This window comes from Oncorhynchus clarkii, chromosome 13 (assembly GCF_045791955.1).
Source record: "Oncorhynchus clarkii lewisi isolate Uvic-CL-2024 chromosome 13, UVic_Ocla_1.0, whole genome shotgun sequence".
Classification (NCBI taxonomy): Eukaryota; Metazoa; Chordata; class Actinopteri; order Salmoniformes; family Salmonidae; genus Oncorhynchus; species Oncorhynchus clarkii.
Window position 1 is genome coordinate 20,808,911 of NC_092159.1, and position 18,411 is coordinate 20,827,321.

Genomic DNA, 18,411 nt, shown 5'->3' on the forward strand with positions numbered 1-18,411 from the left:
GGAGTGATACTTCCCCTCATGGCAAGCATGTTTAAAGTATAACATTTTTAAAATGTTACACTGTAGCCAAAGCACATGCATCAAATATACATGTAGCCACAATAGTGTGTGTGCGCAGATATACAGTAACTTGTGTGTGGGAGTGTCTCTCTGCTAGCAAGATCTCATGGCAGGCAAGAAATGAAAACCTTCTGTGGAACGCACTCGTGATTGAACTGGAATTAAAACAAAAGACATGATCACAGGGTGCTTAAATGAAGAAAAGAAAGAATGGGAAAGAAAGACTGAGGAGAGGAGTATCCCAGGAGAGCAGAAGAGAGGAGAAAGTGAGTGATTGCCAGCGCCGCAGTCCATCCGCCTCACCTCATGTCTGGATTTCCTCTTAACAGAATATCAACCAGACCTTTCTCATTGCCGCCCCTCCATCAGACGGCTAGCTTAAATGTGAAAGCAATTAGGGAAATTGGCCCAATTCAAAGAATCATCCGAGACACCTACAAAAAAAAAGAATTGCAGCACTGATTAAGGATTGTCCCGAATGGCACCCTATTCCCTATGTAGTGCACTACTTTTGACTGGCTCTGGTCAAAAGTAGTGCACTATGTAGGGAAAAGGGTGCCATTTAGGATCTGAACTCAGAATAGATGTCAGTTGTTTACCCTTTTGTTCTTCTCTGCATTCACGTCCAGCTACTTGCCACTCACTATTAAAGTGGGAGATGTGATGGTGTCCTACGTGGGGGCATAGATCTCCATCTCTCTTTTTAAAGTGCACTAATGACTTTGTGGTGAGTTCTGCAAATGTGGATGTTAGTTCTGCATTATCCTGCCTGGATGGCAGGCTTGCTCTGATGCTGGCAGGTGCTTGCAAAATGCACTCTACAAAAGTGCAGTATTTTAATGTGAATAACCTCACACCTACCTACAGTATATACAGTGACCTCAAAGTATTAGGACAGTGGCACATACCCCTCCAACATGCTAACCTCCCCTGTTATTGTAATGGTGAGAGGTTAGCATGTCTTGGGGGTAGGATATTTGTGCGTGTAAGTTTCTCACTCATCATTATTCACAATTAATTCAGGATTCATGGTAGCATCCACATTAAAGTAGAAGTGTTTAGAAACATAGTATATTCTTATTTACAATAAAATTGAGTCTAAAATGACAATACATTATTTACAATTCATTTCTACTGGGCACAAGATAATCAGAAACTTAACCAAAACAAACAGCAAATGCATTCAACAAATGTGTAGTCACAAGTTTGATGTAGTCATTGCCCTCTATGAATATTGGACTAAATACTTAATTTTTTACTACTTTAATACACATATAAGTGCATTTGTCCAAATACTTTTGGTCCCCAAAAATGGGGGGGACTATGTACAAAAGGGGTTGTAATTTCTAAACTGTTCACCCAATATGGATAAACATACACTCAAATGAAAGTTAGCAGTCTGCACTTTAACCTCATAGTTTTACTTTTGGAGCTCACTGTATGTGTGGCAGTATTACAAGTTTGTTATCACATGAAAACTCCAAGGAATGCAGCCTTCTCTGCTCACCTCCCTTAACCCCCAAGATTAAACAGCTGTTTTTCCCATTCAGCTAGAGTTGGCTTTCGCAATAGCTTTGGGCAGCTTGCCTTGAATATGAATAAACTTTGTCTGGGTTCTGGCTTTCTCATCGACAGTCTCTGCTGTGATCTATGGGGCTGTGCAGTCTAGTCTAGGCTGTTCTCACTGGTCAATTCTCCCCTTTGTTGACCACAACTTTGACCTATTCCCACTGTGCATACTGCACGATGCATGGTCATTTCCATAAGAAAAGAGGCATTGAGAATGAGTTGGGGCCGCAATCCTTTCTTGAATCTGAGAAGCAGAACAAGGGGAATAGTCGTCCTTCATCAATCAATTGTCAAATAGTCTGGAATTGAAATATGCTCCTTCTTGGTGGACTTCATGTGACTTCAAGATTTTGAGGAAGGTAATGTGATAGAATCAAGGGCCCTTGTAAAATTATTTATTCTTCTAGCATAAACTTCTAATTTGCAAACGAATCACATACTATTTTGATACATTATTGAAAGTATTTAGCCTTTTGTTCACAGAACTAAATTTGTTATTTTGCATTGCCGTAAATATAAACATAGGCTGTGTAAATCACCAATAACATAAATAACCTATATGGTAGTCATTGCCACATTTACCACACACATGCAACTGAATAGTGTCCAAGGTAGGCTGCAAATAAAACATGCACTATTTTATCATCCTCTGTCTGTCCCTGTCCATCATTTATTCTAGTGAGCAAATCAGACTGCCATTGTCAAGGGTACGACGGGGCGGGATCATGCTGTGTTGTTAGTGGGAGATCACGTGGATTGGCTGCTTGGGCATGGGGGCCACTTCCTACATTATTTCTGCTCAGAGGAGAAGAGCGAGCGGTCCTAGTTTGAACAAAATGGCTGCAAGAACGCTGTCAACGAGAGCTCACTGAACGCATTATGACTGTCCACTCCTACATTTGGATTTTTCGCGAATGTATTTTCTTGGATTCGTTTTTCAATTTGCATTCGTAGTAGCAAGGTCGTCGGACAGATGTTGTTGCTAACCTGCTAGCTCCTCAGCTAGCGGCCTAAACACAACTTATTTCATTTTGCACTTTAACCCAAGTTGGCTAGCTAGCTAGCAATTTTCGTCGACAATTTACTGAAATCTGCCTGTTTTCTTTCATTTGCAAATGACTCCTTACAACAGTCGATGACTAATGCCAACTAGCTAACATTAACTCCGCTACTTTTTGAGTCGAATTGTTTCTGTTGCTTTTTCGTTTAGCTGCTTTTTTCGATTTTTTTTTTCTATAACGTGATACTTTTGACGTTTAGCATTGTTTTGTGTTGCGAAAATTGTCATTTTAGTACATCGTTGCGCTAAAATACAAAGTTCTTGCTGTGTGTTTGTCAAGTATCGATCTCGGTATTTTTTGTTATGAAGCTGCTCTAGCTGTTATCCAGTCAGTCAGTTATCCCCATGCAGCAGGAGAGCTGACGGTGGCTAATGCTAGCTAGCTGGATAACTGCGAAGACTGAATTCCTGATTTGTCATTTACGGGTATTTTATTTCGGGTAAACGCACAGCAGAATGCTTTTCTGCATCATCTTCTGCCATGCACCGACTTTGTATTGAAAGCTGCCAAAGCTCAACGTGTGATTACGCAAGGTAATGAATACATTATTGATATCCAAAACCACAGCTTGTTTGACAAGCCGCCACATATATTGTGTTCTATTATTATGTGACTCGAGGACTAACACTACCGTTAGTGTTCTCTTCCAGTTTTCATAGTTACGTTGCTTTTATTTACTAACTTATATTAGCTGATGACTTGTAGCAATACGTTATGGGAAAGGGTAACGTCAGCTATATTATTTTGCTTTACAGTCAACGAGCCAATATCAATGATAGTAGCTAGGCTGGTAAGACTTGACGCCAACAAGCTGAAGCTTTAAATATAACTACAAGGGTAGGGTGCATTGCTGATCGGCTTAGTTGCACGGTTATAAAGAATTTGATGAGAACTCGTTAGTAACGTTAGCTGTTATTGACAGGGGTTGCCTTCTCTAAAACACACCATGATTTATCCATTGGTTTGGATGGAAATGCACGAGAGTTTTGTTTTCAGAATCGCAAATCAGGAGCACCAGAGGCAGGTTATATCATCTAATTAACGGTCAGTTTAGCGCGGGTTGAAATGGCACTGGAATGGACTGGCTGTCCTCATTCGAGCGAATACAATTGTAGGAAAAGCGCAGATTTTGGGAATACTTTCCATGTCAAATAAGTCAGTTGACTGTGTCATATTCATCCTGGAATATAGGCAAAAGGCATACCCCCACACACCGTCATATTTGAGACGTTCATTATTCCTCTGTTGATTCCATTCCATCAAATTGCTACAATAATGTGGACTGCACTGTGCAGTGTTTGTTTATTTGTTAAACATCACTACCCCCTTTTCATACAGTAGAGGAAGATATGAGTTGTGATTGATCGCTTTCCCCCTACTATCCCTATGCATCCTCCCATCCCAAGGTGCTGGAGTAGATCCTATAGCCTCCACCACCCATCTTATCTCAGTCTTCACGCACCAGTGGGGCAATAATGAAATGCATAGCGACCGGGGAGTGGGGGACATGGTGGGTATATAGAATGCTTAACGTGCTTACCGGGAGGAGTGTGACCATTTCATGTCAATCTGAAGGCTCTGGCTGCCAATTGGTTAACGCGCTGCAGTTCTTAATCAGTTTGTGAAGATTCCTCCCTGCAACGCCCTAGCCCAACTGACAGCCCCCCAAACCGAACCCTACACCCCAGCAACCTTTCTCTACCTCACCACCCCTGTTCAACCCCCCTGGGCATTCATGGGGGAGGGGATGGGAAAATTGTCAAGGCGTTTTAGGGGTCTGTAAGCACTCATTGGAAGTGAAAAGGGTCTGTGTGTGGGGGGGGGGGTTTATGTCGGTTGCCATACTGTTTGGTGGCTTAAGGTTTCTGCATGCTTTGGTTCAGCTGGCCGAACGAGTGTGCTCGCATACTCTCTTAAATGACCTTCACTTGAACATTTTAAAAAGTCTGAAATGGTACTTTGTCCCTATGGAGACACCGTAACAGTATACATTCCTCAAAATAGTCTGAATGAATCTAGGATAACTCAACAAATGTTGATGTTTTTGCCAAGGAGATCTTAGTCACGCAATTTGACATCTATCTAAGATGTTTGGTGCAGTATTTCTCAAGTGTGTTTTTGAGAAAATACTGCACCACACATCGTTTATGGACAACAAACACTTAATTGAAGAATCCCTACTGTTGACCGGTCGAAGGGGCGTAGACTTCAGCTCTGCGAACAGCCGGGAAAAACCCTTGCAGAAGACCAAAACGAGAAAAAAAGTCTCAATTGTCATGTATGCACAAACTGTTTGTGATTGGAATCATGTGGACACCATTACCCTCTCCAGACAACAGCAGGTGATAGGGCAATGGGGAAGGAAGGGGCAGTCTAGGGACTGACTGGGCATGTTGTCTTAACATAATGAGGATGTTGGCTACTTATGACGTTCCTGTAACCTACAGGTGTTATTTCGACCTTCAGTTACACAATGTTATTTTTTTTCCAGGAAAAAAGCATTATTTTATTAAACTATTTGACTTGACTATTCTGGTAGATGTTATAACACAGTGTAGAGCTGTGCTTAGGGAATGAAATGTGCATGGAACTGGAGAGGGAGCTGTTTCATTACCAGACTGATTACGACACGTTTGTTTTGATTAGAGTCTTGTAAAGGAGCCGAGGGATGGCTGCCTAGCAACACTACACCAAAACCCTTATCTCCTGTTCAGAAGGATCATTTGTTTGAAATTAGAGTGAAGGCTGCCTGAGGCGGATGTAAAAACACAAGCCGCTTTGGATTCTCCGTCGATGTCCTCAACAGCCTTGCAGACAAAACGTCATGAGCAGAGTAGGCAAACCCACGGGGTGCCATTTGCCTCAGTCTATCCATCCAGATCCCACACTGATCTCAGTCTGGCCCAGGCTTCCGCGCACCGCTGCAATACTACGCCTGGCGATTACGAGCCTTTAAAAAAAAAAAAAAACACACAGGCCTGATGGATAACATGCGCTCTCTTTGTGCCAAGGGGTCGTCATGGCTGAGGCTGGTCAGGGGCTGGCGGTAGAGGGGCGTCAACAGTGAAATCAACTTAACTCAAAGAAGGCTTCTGCCAAACCCATTATCCTATAGCACACAGGTGTTCTTTATAAGTCCCGGGGTAAAGCTTGAGCCAAACAGCTGTTGTCTGACTGGTGTAATGTAATCAAAATTGGAATGAATTGAAGATCTTTCAATGGGGTGGACGCTGGTGGCTAGTTTAGTTCCTTTCCTGCCAACACTTGTAAGTTCCTACAAAGGCAGTCTTCCTCGAAAGTAAACACAATCAATATGTCATTACTTCAAGGGGAGTCGGCCTCTTGTGTGTGAGGCCAGGAGAGGTTGAAAGTGGGAAATGGAAACCCTTCCCTCAAGGACCCCATTGCCATAACCGTTGCTTATGTGGATGGGGTGGGTGAGGTCGATCGGCCAGGACCCCTAATGTAGAAGGCTGTAACTTACTAACTAACCATGGTGCAGCCTGCCTGCGCTCGTCTGGTCCATGTGAGAGGGGAGGGCCTGGCAGGGGCACAAGAATGGGGGGAGCCCAGGCAGGAACTGTGTCTGGCAGCGATCTAGGGGAATGTCCAGTCGGTTTCGAGGCTGGGGCTGGTGGGGGCCTCCCTCTCCCCCTCCCTGTTATGTTGGCTAATTGGAGAGACGTGAGGCAGAGGGGCATCATCACATGTAGAGGGCAGAGAGAAGCTGGACTGAGCGTACTGTTTCTGTCAGACTATTAGACAATGTAATGACAACTTACATTTGGGATAGCCCATGTTTGTTTGCAGTTACAGTGCCTTGCGAAAGTATTCGGCCCCCTTGAACTTTGCGACCTTTTGCCACATTTCAGGCTTCAAACATAAAGATATAAAACTGTATTTTTTTGTGAAGAATCAACAACAAGTGGGACACAATCATGAAGTGGAACGACATTTATTGGATATTTCAAACTTTTAACAAATCAAAAACTGAAAAATTGGGCGTGCAAAATTATTCAGCCCCTTTACTTTCAGTGCAGCAAACTCTCTCCAGAAGTTCAGTGAGGATCTCTGAATGATCCAATGTTGACCTAAATGACTAATGATGATAAATACAATCCACCTGTGTGTAATCAAGTCTCCGTATAAATGCACCTGCACTGTTATAGTCTCAGAGGTCCGTTAAAAGCGCAGAGAGCATCATGAAGAACAAGGAACACACCAGGCAGGTCCGAGATACTGTTGTGAAGAAGTTTAAAGCCGGATTTGGATACAAAAATATTTCCCAAGCTTTAAACATCCCAAGGAGCACTGTGCAAGCGATAATATTGAAATGGAAGGAGTATCAGACCACTGCAAATCTACCAAGACCTGGCCGTCCCTCTAAACTTTCAACTCATACAAGGAGAAGACTGATCAGAGATGCAGCCAAGAGGCCCATGATCACTCTGGATGAACTGCAGAGATCTACAGCTGAGGTGGGAGACTCTGTCCATAGGACAACAATCAGTCGTATATTGCACAAATCTGGCCTTTATGGAAGAGTGGCAAAAAGAAAGCCATTTCTTAAAGATATCCATAAAAAGTGTTGTTTAAAGTTTGCCACAAGCCACCTGGGAGACACACCAAACATGTGGAAGAAGGTGCTCTGGTCAGATGAAACCAAAATTGAACTTTTTGGCAACAATGCAAAACGTTATGTTTGGCGTAAAAGCAACACAGCTCATCACCCTGAACACACCATCCCCACTGTCAAACATGGTGGTGGCAGCATCATGGTTTGGGCCTGCTTTTCTTCAGCAGGGACAGGGAAGATGGTTAAAATTGATGGGAAGATGGATGGAGCCAAATACAGGACCATTCTGGAAGAAAACCTGATGGAGTCTGCAAAAGACCTGAGACTGGGACGGAGATTTGTCTTCCAACAAGACAATGATCCAAAACATAAAGCAAAATCTACAAATGGAATGGTTCAAAAATAAACATATCCAGGTGTTAGAATGGCCAAGTCAAAGTCCAGACCTGAATCCAATCGAGAATCTGTGGAAAGAACTGAAAACTGCTGTTCACAAATGCTCTCCATCCAACCTCACTGAGCTCGAGCTGTTTTGCAAGGAGGAATGGGAAAAAATTTCAGTCTCTCGATGTGCAAAACTGATAGAGACATACCCCAAGCGACTTACAGCTGTAATCACAGCAAAAGGTGGCGCTACAAAGTATTAACTTAAGGGGGCTGAATAATTTTGCACGCCCAATTTTTCAGTTTTTGATTTGTTAAAAAAGTTTGAAATATCCAATAAATTTCGTTCCACTTCATGATTGTGTCCCACTTGTTGTTGATTCTTCACCAAAAAATACAGTTTTATATCTTTATGTTTGAAGCCTGAAATGTGGCAAAAGGTCGCAAAGTTCAAGGGGGCCGAATACTTTCGCAAGGCACTGTATGTGGATAACTTAAGTTATATTAGGCTACATGCTGTGGGATAAGTCTTGTGTGTGCTAAGGCTTTTCCAGGTTAGGTTGAGACTTTGTTTATTTTGAACATACCTGTCAAATCCCCACCTGCATCTTCATTGATGCTTGTCTGAATCAGCCCAGTGACATGAATGGCATTCATACTTGGCATAGTTAGACTGCATAGTGTTGAGTGCTTTAGCGCACATGGCAATTAAGTCTTGTTTGTTCACTTCACTTTTGAATGGCAAAATATTTCAACATTGGCTTGCATTTCCAGTTGGAGTCCATGTTTGTTTTTAGCCTACATGCACCTCAGCTGTTTTTCTCAGCCTCTTCCAATACTTCATAGATTTCCATGAGTAGAACACGGCACTAAATGACAAACAGCTTTTGCAATAAGCTACTTATGGGGTAACTTCAGTACCTTGATAAGATGGCCTCTTTGTCCTATTGCACATTAGCTAAATTCCCATCCATCTTGTCAGCCGTGAAGGCATTAGTAAGTTAACAGACGTCCGTCCGTCCGTCCGTCCGTCCGTCCGTCTCCTCGCAGCATCTTTCAAACACATCAGATCTGAGCTATGTTATTTTTCCTCTTTCTCAGACTGTTGTGCTTTCTGCTTTTTTTTATTTCGACAGATCCTGTCTCTCTCTGCTGTGGTTGGCAGCAATGAAAGGCAGACAGTCAATGTCAGAGCAACCTTGAGGGAATGTAGTCAACTGGCTCCATTCAGGAGACCAACTGTTTGCCTTTTTCTTCTGTCGGTTTAATTTCGCTGAGTCCTCAAGGCTTTGACAGTTTTATTAGACTATAGTAGTACTGGAACAAGGCAGTCCAATGCCTAGTTAGTAGATACTAGTCTTCGCTTTGCAGCTTTAGTTTACATTCGTCTTAGTCCTGATAAACATCTTGATCTGTATAGTTATCTTGATGAAGTAATAAAAACAACATATCATTAACAAAAGCTGAAGTTGTTAAGGTTAAGGTTGCTCCAGCACTGTTGTCAACCAGACAATGTTCCACTCTATCTTGAGTTGCAGTAGAATGACTGTCTCACAAATAGACCCACTTTTCTCTCACCTCTCCAGTGGCCTATGTGGCTTGTCAACCCAGCTGAAGTACAGGTTATCAGAGTACAGTGCTCTACTAAGAGCTTTTCTCAATTACCGTTATGGTCATGTAACTCTTCTCAGCCTAAGAAAAAAGTACTAGGGTACTTTTCCTTATTGTCGGCGTCACGGTCCACAATCCACATTTCTCTGGCTGCTTTTAGACAGGCAGCCCAATTCTGATATTTTTTCTCTCCTTCTGACCAATCGGATCAGCTTCGAAAAAGATCTGATGTGAAAAGACCAATTAGTGGGGAAAAATATTAGAATTGGCCTGCCTGTCTTAACACAGCCATTGACAGCCTTGTCCTTTAGGCTCCCGAGTGGCGCAGTGGTCTAAGGCGTCACTACAGATCCTGGTTCGATCCCAGGCTGTATCCCAACCGGCCGTGATCGAGAGTCCCATAGGGTGGCATATAATTGGCCCAGCGTCGTGCGGGTTAGGGGAGGGCCTGGCCCGAGTAGGCCGTCATCGTAAATAAGAATTTATTCTTCACGGACTTGTCTAGTTAAATAAATAAAATAATAAAAGTCTAGAAACTGACGGACTCCCCATGCCTTCTCTATACACTGCAGTATCCCCGATAGTCTAGTCTATATGCCTTTGGCACAACAGAAGCTTTTTATCAACTTAAAGTTGGAGTTCTTTACCTAATGAACTGCCAGAACATAAGTTCCCTGTTGACTTGGCGAGGAAGCAGCTAGCGAAGACATTGACGTCTAATCATTTCTAAAAGAAAACTTCAAAGGAATTTTATTCTTAGCTTTCCGTTGGGCTCTCGCCGGCAGCCATCAACCAAGAGTATGAAAACCACCCCCCTCTTTTCCATTCATTGAGTCAGCCCAGCAGCATAGTTGAGATGGCTGTTTGTTCCCACTCATAAGGGCAGGCAGCATATTTCCACATGCTGATCTCCACCTGGCTTTAAAGCAGCAGGGCACTGGTGCCTGGAATGAGCAGAATGCTCCAAAACTGAGATTGACACACTGTTTTTATTACTTCCGTTGGGGAATTTACAGGCCTGTTTTCCCGTCCATCAGCATTAAAGCCGCAATGAGCCGTTGAAACAATAACAAAGCCAACTCCCCACCCCTGTTTCTGTAAAAATCTGAGGGATGGGGCTGGAGAAATGTAACCACTCTCAAATTCATAGACAGAGCGATGGATGCAAGGACTGACCACCCATGACTTCAAAATGTACCTTTTTTAGGCATGTTTTGAGGCTAAATAGTGTTTACATTTACTTTGTTTACAAACATTGAATTAAAACAAGCTTACTTTTGGTTCTGATGTGGTACGACAGTTAAACTACGGGCATGAGGCATTTCTAAGTATATTTCTCAAGAATCAATGGGTACATATCATTCATTTAGAAGTGTAAGCCGGACTAAACGAAGGCTCGTGCCAGAGCTGGTCAAAAGCTGTGCACTTTATAGGGAGTAGGGGCTCTTGCCAAAAGCAGTGCACTATATAGGGAATGGGGTGCCAGTTTGGACACAGCCTAAGACTACTCTAGTCTCCTCAGTCTTTAATGGTGGCTGTTTATTTACTACTCTCCAGCCAGGTTGTCGGTAGCCGCCCTGGATAATGGCCATGTGAAAGGGCTCAGGAGAGCTGTGGCTTTCCTAATGCCTGGCTGCAGGAAAGCAAAAGGAAATGGCTTCACCCCCCCCCTCTTCCCTTCCTCATCCTCCATGGCTTTGCTCCGTTGTTCGTTCGTGCAGTGGCAGTGTTAGCCGGAAGGGCTCCGGAGCACGCCGCAGCACTGTTTGCCTTGCGGCATCGTGGCAACCTTGTCTCTGTGTCAGGGGCGTCTAGTTCTGCTCTGCACACTGCCCTACAGCCTGAGCCGGGCGCTCTCTCTCTCTCGCTCTCTCTCTCTCGCTCTCTCTCGCTCTCTCTCTCGCTCTCTCTCTCTCTCTCGCTCTCTCTCTCTCGCTCTCTCGCTCTCTCGCTCTCTCTCTCGCTCTCTCGCTCGCTCTCGCTCTCTCTCGCTCTCTCTCGCTCTCTCGCGCTCTCTCTTGCGCTCTCTCTCGCGCTCTCTCTCGCGCTCTCTCTCGCGCTCTCTCGCACGCTCTCTCTCGCACGCACTCTCTCGCACGCACTCTCTCGCACGCACTCTCTCACACGCACTCTCTCGCCGCCTCTTCTCCTCCTTGCTTGCTCACCCAAGGTGCGTGGATATAATTAAGCTTCTCTTTTCTCCATATCTCTCTTTCTCGCCTTCCTCTATCTTGCTGTGTTTTTCCTCTGCTCCACAGTGAGCTTTTGCTCTCCCTTCACAGATGCTCTCCTCTCTCCCTGTCTGCTCTCTTCTTCTCCCATCTCCCTCTCCCTGTCTGCTCTCTTCTTCTCCCATCTCCCTCTCCCTGTCTGCTCTCTTCTTCTCCCATCTCCCTCTCCCTGTCTGCTCTCTTCTTCTCCTATCTCCCTCTCCCTCTCTGCTCTCTTCTTCTCCTATCGCCCTCTCCCGACGGCTGTCGTTCTTAATTGGTGTTGCTCTGCCTGTCTTTTCATCCTCCGGTTTTCCTCTCCTCCTCCCCGGTGTGAGCAGCAGCTCCCGCATCTCTCTGTGAACATGTCTCAGACTCCCTGTGCCGCTGTGCGTCTCTCTCTCTCACACACACACACACACACCAGTTAATCCCTCTTAACAAGCGCTGCTATTTTTGTGTAGCAGGATCCTCACAGACCATATAAGTCTTTCCTCCCTGTTATGCTTTCTGTCTGCTTTGATTCTGGTCATGCAGAGTTTATATGCGGCACACAGATGGAAGGAGACCTTTGCAATGCGACGCCCTTGAATGCTCAACTCGGCTACTATTTTTATCCATACACAATTGTTAGACATGTGCTATAAAGCGGCACAACAAATCCATCTGTATAGGTGAAGAGTGTAATCCGAAAACATGGGGAAGGGCGATATACATGTATCTAGGCTATAGGTCTTCCACAGTATCCAACACAGGCATATGACACTGTATAGACTTACTAGACTGGAGTGCCAGGCAGGTTCAGAGAGCGCTGCTTCACCAGAGTATGTCAGCTTGTCGCTCGCTGTGTGGGGTGCCTCTGCCAGGCAGGTGTAACTTGATCCCCAGCCAACCCAACGTGTCAGCCTGACTCTGGGGGTGACTGTGTCAGCAGCTCAGTGGGGACAGAAGGGCACAGTCACACTGCCTTTGTCATTTCCCCTGAACTGTCTGCATTGCTATCTCTCTATCTTGTTCTGTCATTGGACAACTATGCTATTTGATCATCTATACTGTACATTTCTCTTTCTCACTTTTCATTCTCTCATCCCCTTTTGCTTTTCTCGTTTTCTTCCTCTCACCTGGCTCCCTTGAGGGTAATTAGAAGTGAGAAGCAGGGCACCATGCTCACCACCACCCCTTGTGACTCTGTCCTGTCTCTGGAGGGAACTCCTGTGAGGAGGAACTCCTGGGGCAGACAGAGCAGTTGCTTCAGCGTCGTAGCTGAAGACAGTGCTGTCTCTGTCTTAGTCGGCACAATTATGCTGCTTTTTTGGCTCTTCTCGGATTAGGCCCAGCTGCTAGTTAAGTCTTCAAATTGTACTGTGCTTTCTAGGATTTAGATTGAACGTCAACTACTTTGGGTTTAGTGTGAGACAGTTACAACACTAAGACTCTGTTAGGGACAGAGCACTGGCACTGTGCTGTCATGTTAAATCTCTGGCTCAGACCAGACGAGTAGAACATTGACTTGAATGGGGATGCCTGTTCTATTGAATCTATTTCTATGGCGGACATTAGTGGACATTCAGCACAATAACAATAAATGATTTTCATTTGGTCTGTGCTGCGGTGCAGAAATGGATATCTGTGACATGATATTTTGGGAATAGCCTACATAAGCTAAATGTTTTTTATTTAACCTTTTATTTTGACAGGAAGTCATGCTGAGACCACGGTCTCTTTTACAGACGAGTCCTGTAGTAATTACCCAAAATATAGGCTGCACATCAATAAATTAGGTTTCGATTTCCAATGCTGCTCCTATGGATGAGTGGGGCACAGCAGTGAACAATGGCTTGTTATGATCTTGGATACAGGACCAGCCAGGTGGTTGTACTGTACAGCGGGGTGTGTTAGGTCAACCTCTACTAGCCTGCTACCAAAATAGACCGACCATCATCCTTTATCCGTTTCCTTAACCGTGTATTTTCTAGGGATGTGAGGTCAATAAGTAAATACGAGTGGTGTACTATTATTGTCATAACCCTTCCCCCGCTTCCGTCTCCTCCGTCATAAGCTGGCCCACCAGATGGGCTGTATGGGAGATCCCATGTTAACAACAGCTAGGTCGGCGGTAGGCTAGTAGTCACAAAGCAGTAGATGGGCTGTATGGGAGATCCCATGTTAACAATAGCTAGGTCGGCGGTAGGCTAGTAGTCACGAAGCAGTAGATGGACTGTATGGGAGATCTCATGTTAACAATAGCTAGGTCGGCGGTAGGCTAGTAGTCACGAAGCAGTAGATGGACTGTATGGGAGATCCCATGTTAACAATAGCTAGGTCGGCGGTAGGCTAGTAGTCACGAAGCAGTAGATGGGCTGTATGGGAGATCCCATGTTAACAATAGCTAGGTCGGCGGTAGGCTAGTAGTCACGAAGCAGTAGATGGGCTGTATGGGAGATCCCATGTTAACAATAGCTAGGTCGGCGGTAGGCTAGTAGTCACGAAGCAGTAGATGGACTGTATGGGAGATCCCATGTTAACAATAGCTAGGTCGGCGGTAGGCTAGTAGTCACGAAGCAGTAGATGGACTGTATGGGAGATCCCATGTTAACAATAGCTAGGTCGGCGGTAGGCTAGTAGTCACGAAGCAGTAGATGGGCTGTATGGGAGATCCCATGTTAACAATAGCTAGGTCGGCGGTAGGCTAGTAGTCACGAAGCAGTAGATGGGCTGTATGGGAGATCCCATGTTAACAATAGCTAGGTCGGCGGTAGGCTAGTAGTCACGAAGCAGTAGATGGACTGTATGGGAGATCCCATGTTAACAATAGCTAGGTCGGCGGTAGGCTAGTAGTCACGAAGCAGTAGATGGACTGTATGGGAGATCCCATGTTAACAATAGCTAGGTCGGCGGTAGGCTAGTAGTCACGAAGCAGTAGATGGACTGAGTCGGAGGCTCTCTTTCTGAAAATTCCAGCACACAAAGGGTTCCGCCGGATATTTTTATGTCCCGATCCAATGTCCCCTTCCCCCTCCTTCCACCCCTTTCTATTCTGAGGGTGATTTCAACATTCAGAACAGTGCCAGCTAGCCTACCCCCCCCCCCCTCCTACTTTTTGGACTGGTGCCAAGGAATATCAGAGCAGGGGGGATGGTGGGGTGAGATGCCAGTTAGACTGACTAGGGCGTTGTGATTGGTCGAGGGGGTAGTAGGGGGCGGGTGAAGGGGGAGTGGTAGCCTATGGGGTTGTTGGATTGTTAGCACCCTGCAGGAGCGCTGGTCTGGTTAATAGGCAGATCTGAGAGAGGAGACACTATTGAGCTTCTACTTATTACCAGGCAGAGAACCAACCAGCCTTTCTGCCTGATTAGATACTAGTGCACCACACACACAGTTCCCCCTAAAATGAATAGGTGTTTGATAGTGAGTTGTACTGTCCTCCCCCAGTCATTACAGCTGTATTCGTCCTCTTTCAGTATTCCCTACTGTTAAGCAGTGCACTAGCTGTACTGTAGATTGACAGTTGTTAATGGCCATGCCTGCCAATTTCTTTCTCTCGCAATCTCTTGTCTGTCTCCCTCTCTTGCACTCTCTCCATTTCATTTAAGGGGCTTTATTGGCATGGGGAAACATGTGTACATTGCCAAAGCAAGTGAAATAGATAATAAACAAAAGTGAAATAAACAATAACATATTTACAGTAAACATTACTGTAAACATTACACATTACAGTTCCAAAAGAATAGACATTTCAGATGCTATATGTCTATATACAGTGTTGTAATGATGTACAAAAGGGAAAATAAATAAACAAGTTGTATTTACAATGGTGTTTGTTCACTGGTTGCCCTTAACTTGAGGCAACAGGCCCCTCACTCTCTCTGTGTCAGAACATGGCTGTCCCTGAGGACATTCCTCCCCACCATTACTCACTCTTAGCCTGCCTCTGCCTATCGCTTTGATTGACAGTTCCATTCCCCTACCAACAGGCAACACACCGGGAGACGGGCCTGTCATTACTCTCCGTTCATTATTATGATAATTCATCAATGTATTCATATGCAGACCCCTATGGACACTGTCTGCAGACACTTTGTCTGAGGCTGGAGGAACTCCGGTCAGCTCCTGTGTGTGTCAGTCACTCAGGCACTGATTAAAACAAAAAATGTTTATGCCCTTCGTATTGCTGAGGACAGAGCACAATGGCCGATTGTGTGTGTGGAGGGAGTTGAAGAGTACAGTGAGATCCCAGAGTCCCACGATAGCTTGCTGGATTTGCAGTGAGAGGAACAGCCAGGCAGTTGGAAGCTGTATTGCCCACACTTGAGTTTCCCCATTGACCAGATAATAACCAGAATGTCCACTGTGAGTGGCACTTAGCTGGCAACACTGACCAGATTGGAATGGCTAACCTGCATTAGCAGGCTTTAGACACACAAACACACGTACGTACACACACACACACACACAGGCTCCCCCAGTCCTCTCTTCATACCTTTAATAGTTTCCAGGAACCGTCACCAAACTTCAGCCAAAACAAATTAAGGCTTAAATAAACCACTTTCTCTCGCTGGCTCTCCAGCTATCTGATCTCTCCTTTGGCTGCCTGGCAGACCACTGGAGACAGACGGTGGGAAAGGCTTTGAGTTTGTTCTTTTCTCATTCTTTCCTTTCCCCCCCCCCCCCCCATCTCTTCCTCCCATTTCTCCCTCTGTCAGTTTCTGGATGTCTCTCTGTTCCCCACCCCCAATCTTTCTCTGGCCATGAAGGAAATTGCATTTAAGAAGCAACTCAATGTGTTACTTCTGAAATGCTGAATGTGCTTGGCGTCTGAAGGTCTTCTCTGGAAACCGTTTGCTAGCTCTGACATTGACCTCTAAGCAGATGAATGGGAAATTGTAGCGCTAGGTTTCTGAACGTAAAGCCTGCTGCTCCTCTCTGCCCTGTTCTGAAAACCTCTCCCTTTCTGTTTGCAGCTGAGAGACGCTAACAACACGAGAAGAGAACCATTTGATGGAAGAAAATAAAAAGCAAGACAAGACCAAGAAGGAAGCTGCTCAGAAACAGGTGAGTTGTGTGTTTTAAGTCTGTCTCTGTCTCGCTGTCTCCTCAAATCGAGTACCTCCTTCTGAAAAATTTCTCCATCAGTCTACACCTTCTCCCTCCCCCCTCTCCTTCATTCACCTCTGTTCCCCAGGTAGGTGTGTTCAGTATAGTCCATATATGACTGAGTGTGGGAGTACCTCGCTAGTTTATCGTCGTGGATTATCCTAGAGCCCGTAACCCTGTAGGCAGCTCACTGCCAGGTGTATGGACTCTATTTAAAGACAGATTAGAGTTGGCACAGTAGCTACTGCTCTGTTGGAAACACTAGCCTGGCTCTGGTAACCAAGGAGATGTTGCTGTTGCACATAGACACACGCCATTCACGCACATTCATACAATTGTACACACAGGCATATAAAAACACAATGAAATGCACAAACATACACTAGAGCCCGACAGATAAATCGGTTGATCGATATTATTGGACGATTTATTAGCCTTTTTACAGACACATGCGCTGATATTATATACGTAGAATGAACAAATACGTTTTCAATGTTTGCCCGAAGAGGGCGCTCTAAGAGCTGCTCCTTGAACATCCTTCAGCCCACCAGGACGCGAGAGAGTGGGCATGATGGCTTTCCACAGCCAGCGACGGCGTATTTCAATGAGTAAATAATCAAAGGTACCCTTTACCAAGCAAGGAGCCCTGTCCTCATCGTATGCTCACTTAGCTAGCTAGCCAGCACGGTTGCTACTTATGTAGTTCTTCTAGCTAGCAATCTGTGCTACATATGCGCAAGCACTGGACTGACGTCAAAGTGAACACTGACTAATGCGTGAGATATCCGTGAACGTGTGACTAAAACCAGTGCGGCAAGCATTTTCCTGCATGAACGTTTTCAGTCATCAGCGCATGCCATCTGCAGTTGAAATATATAGCCAAATACATTTTTGTATTGAATAACAGTATAATTCACATTATGGTTTCAGTAAGAAAACATTTTTATAATGTACAGCTAGCGTGTGCTTTGCAAGGTTGCCATAGTGTTTCTTTACTTACCTGTTGTAAAGCACTGTAGGCAATCAACTCAATTTAAATGCTGACATCTAGTGGCGACATTAGGAACTCTCAGCCTTGTTTTATTAATGTGCTTGTGGTGCTTCAGCACAAACACTTCTGCATTCTTATCCACTGAACTTACATTGGTCAACTGAACAAGTGTTTTTGTATTTACTTTTGTTTTCATAGAGGATATAGTGGCTTTTTGGTGGTTATATAAACCACAAATAAAATGTTATTTTAATGTTCATTTTAATATTTTGTTAATAAATAATCATCTAGAGTATCTGTAAAAAAAATATAAACATTTCATTCCATCTCCTAAAAAAAACAAAAAAAACATTGGAACGTATATCGGTAATCGGTGACCTTTTGCCTCCCTAGAATCGGACCCAAAAATCCCATATTGATCGAGTTGCTAACATACACATTTGCACTCAGACAGATTAGACAGCCTGTAATTATCACTTCCACTAGCCAGCAGCCATGCCAAGGCACTTCATAGCAGGCGTCTTCCCAGGTGGGGTTGTTTTGCTCTTGAAGATGCTGTTTTACCTTGCATGTCTAGTCAGGCCCTACTGCCAGTTGTATGTCTCAATGTCTCAGATCCCTACATTTTCAACTCATTTCAATCTGATTTTCATTTGCGATATTTAGCCATTCTCGTTGTATGACTGTGATTTGTGGGCTGCATCCAATTTGGCAGCCTGCAATGTAATGATCTACTGGGAACATCATTTCTCATGTTTACTTTGATTGTGAGTTTAACAGTTTCTTTTCCTGTTGTGTAAAAGTACACACGTTCCTTCCTGTAATGCGCTAATGTTTTAGTTAATGACAAACTTT

The 18,411-nt window shown here is 44.5% G+C and overlaps 1 protein-coding gene across 5 annotated transcripts in view; it reads left to right on the top strand.

The window, feature by feature from the left end:
• Positions 1 to 2,459: 2,459 nt before the first annotated feature.
• The window catches only part of LOC139424558 (trinucleotide repeat-containing gene 6C protein-like), a 65,475-nt gene continuing 49,523 nt past the window's right edge, over positions 2,460 to 18,411 (top strand). For 4 of the 5 annotated variants that reach the window (XM_071176527.1, XM_071176528.1, XM_071176525.1 and 1 more), the window contains exons 1-2: positions 2,460 to 3,223; positions 16,433 to 16,523. In XM_071176527.1, coding sequence (XP_071032628.1) covers positions 16,470 to 16,523 — 54 coding nt within the window. In that variant the 5' untranslated portion in view covers positions 2,460 to 3,223; positions 16,433 to 16,469. The remainder of the gene's footprint in view (positions 3,224 to 16,432; positions 16,524 to 18,411) is intronic. The other variant, XM_071176529.1, reaches the window with a different exon arrangement.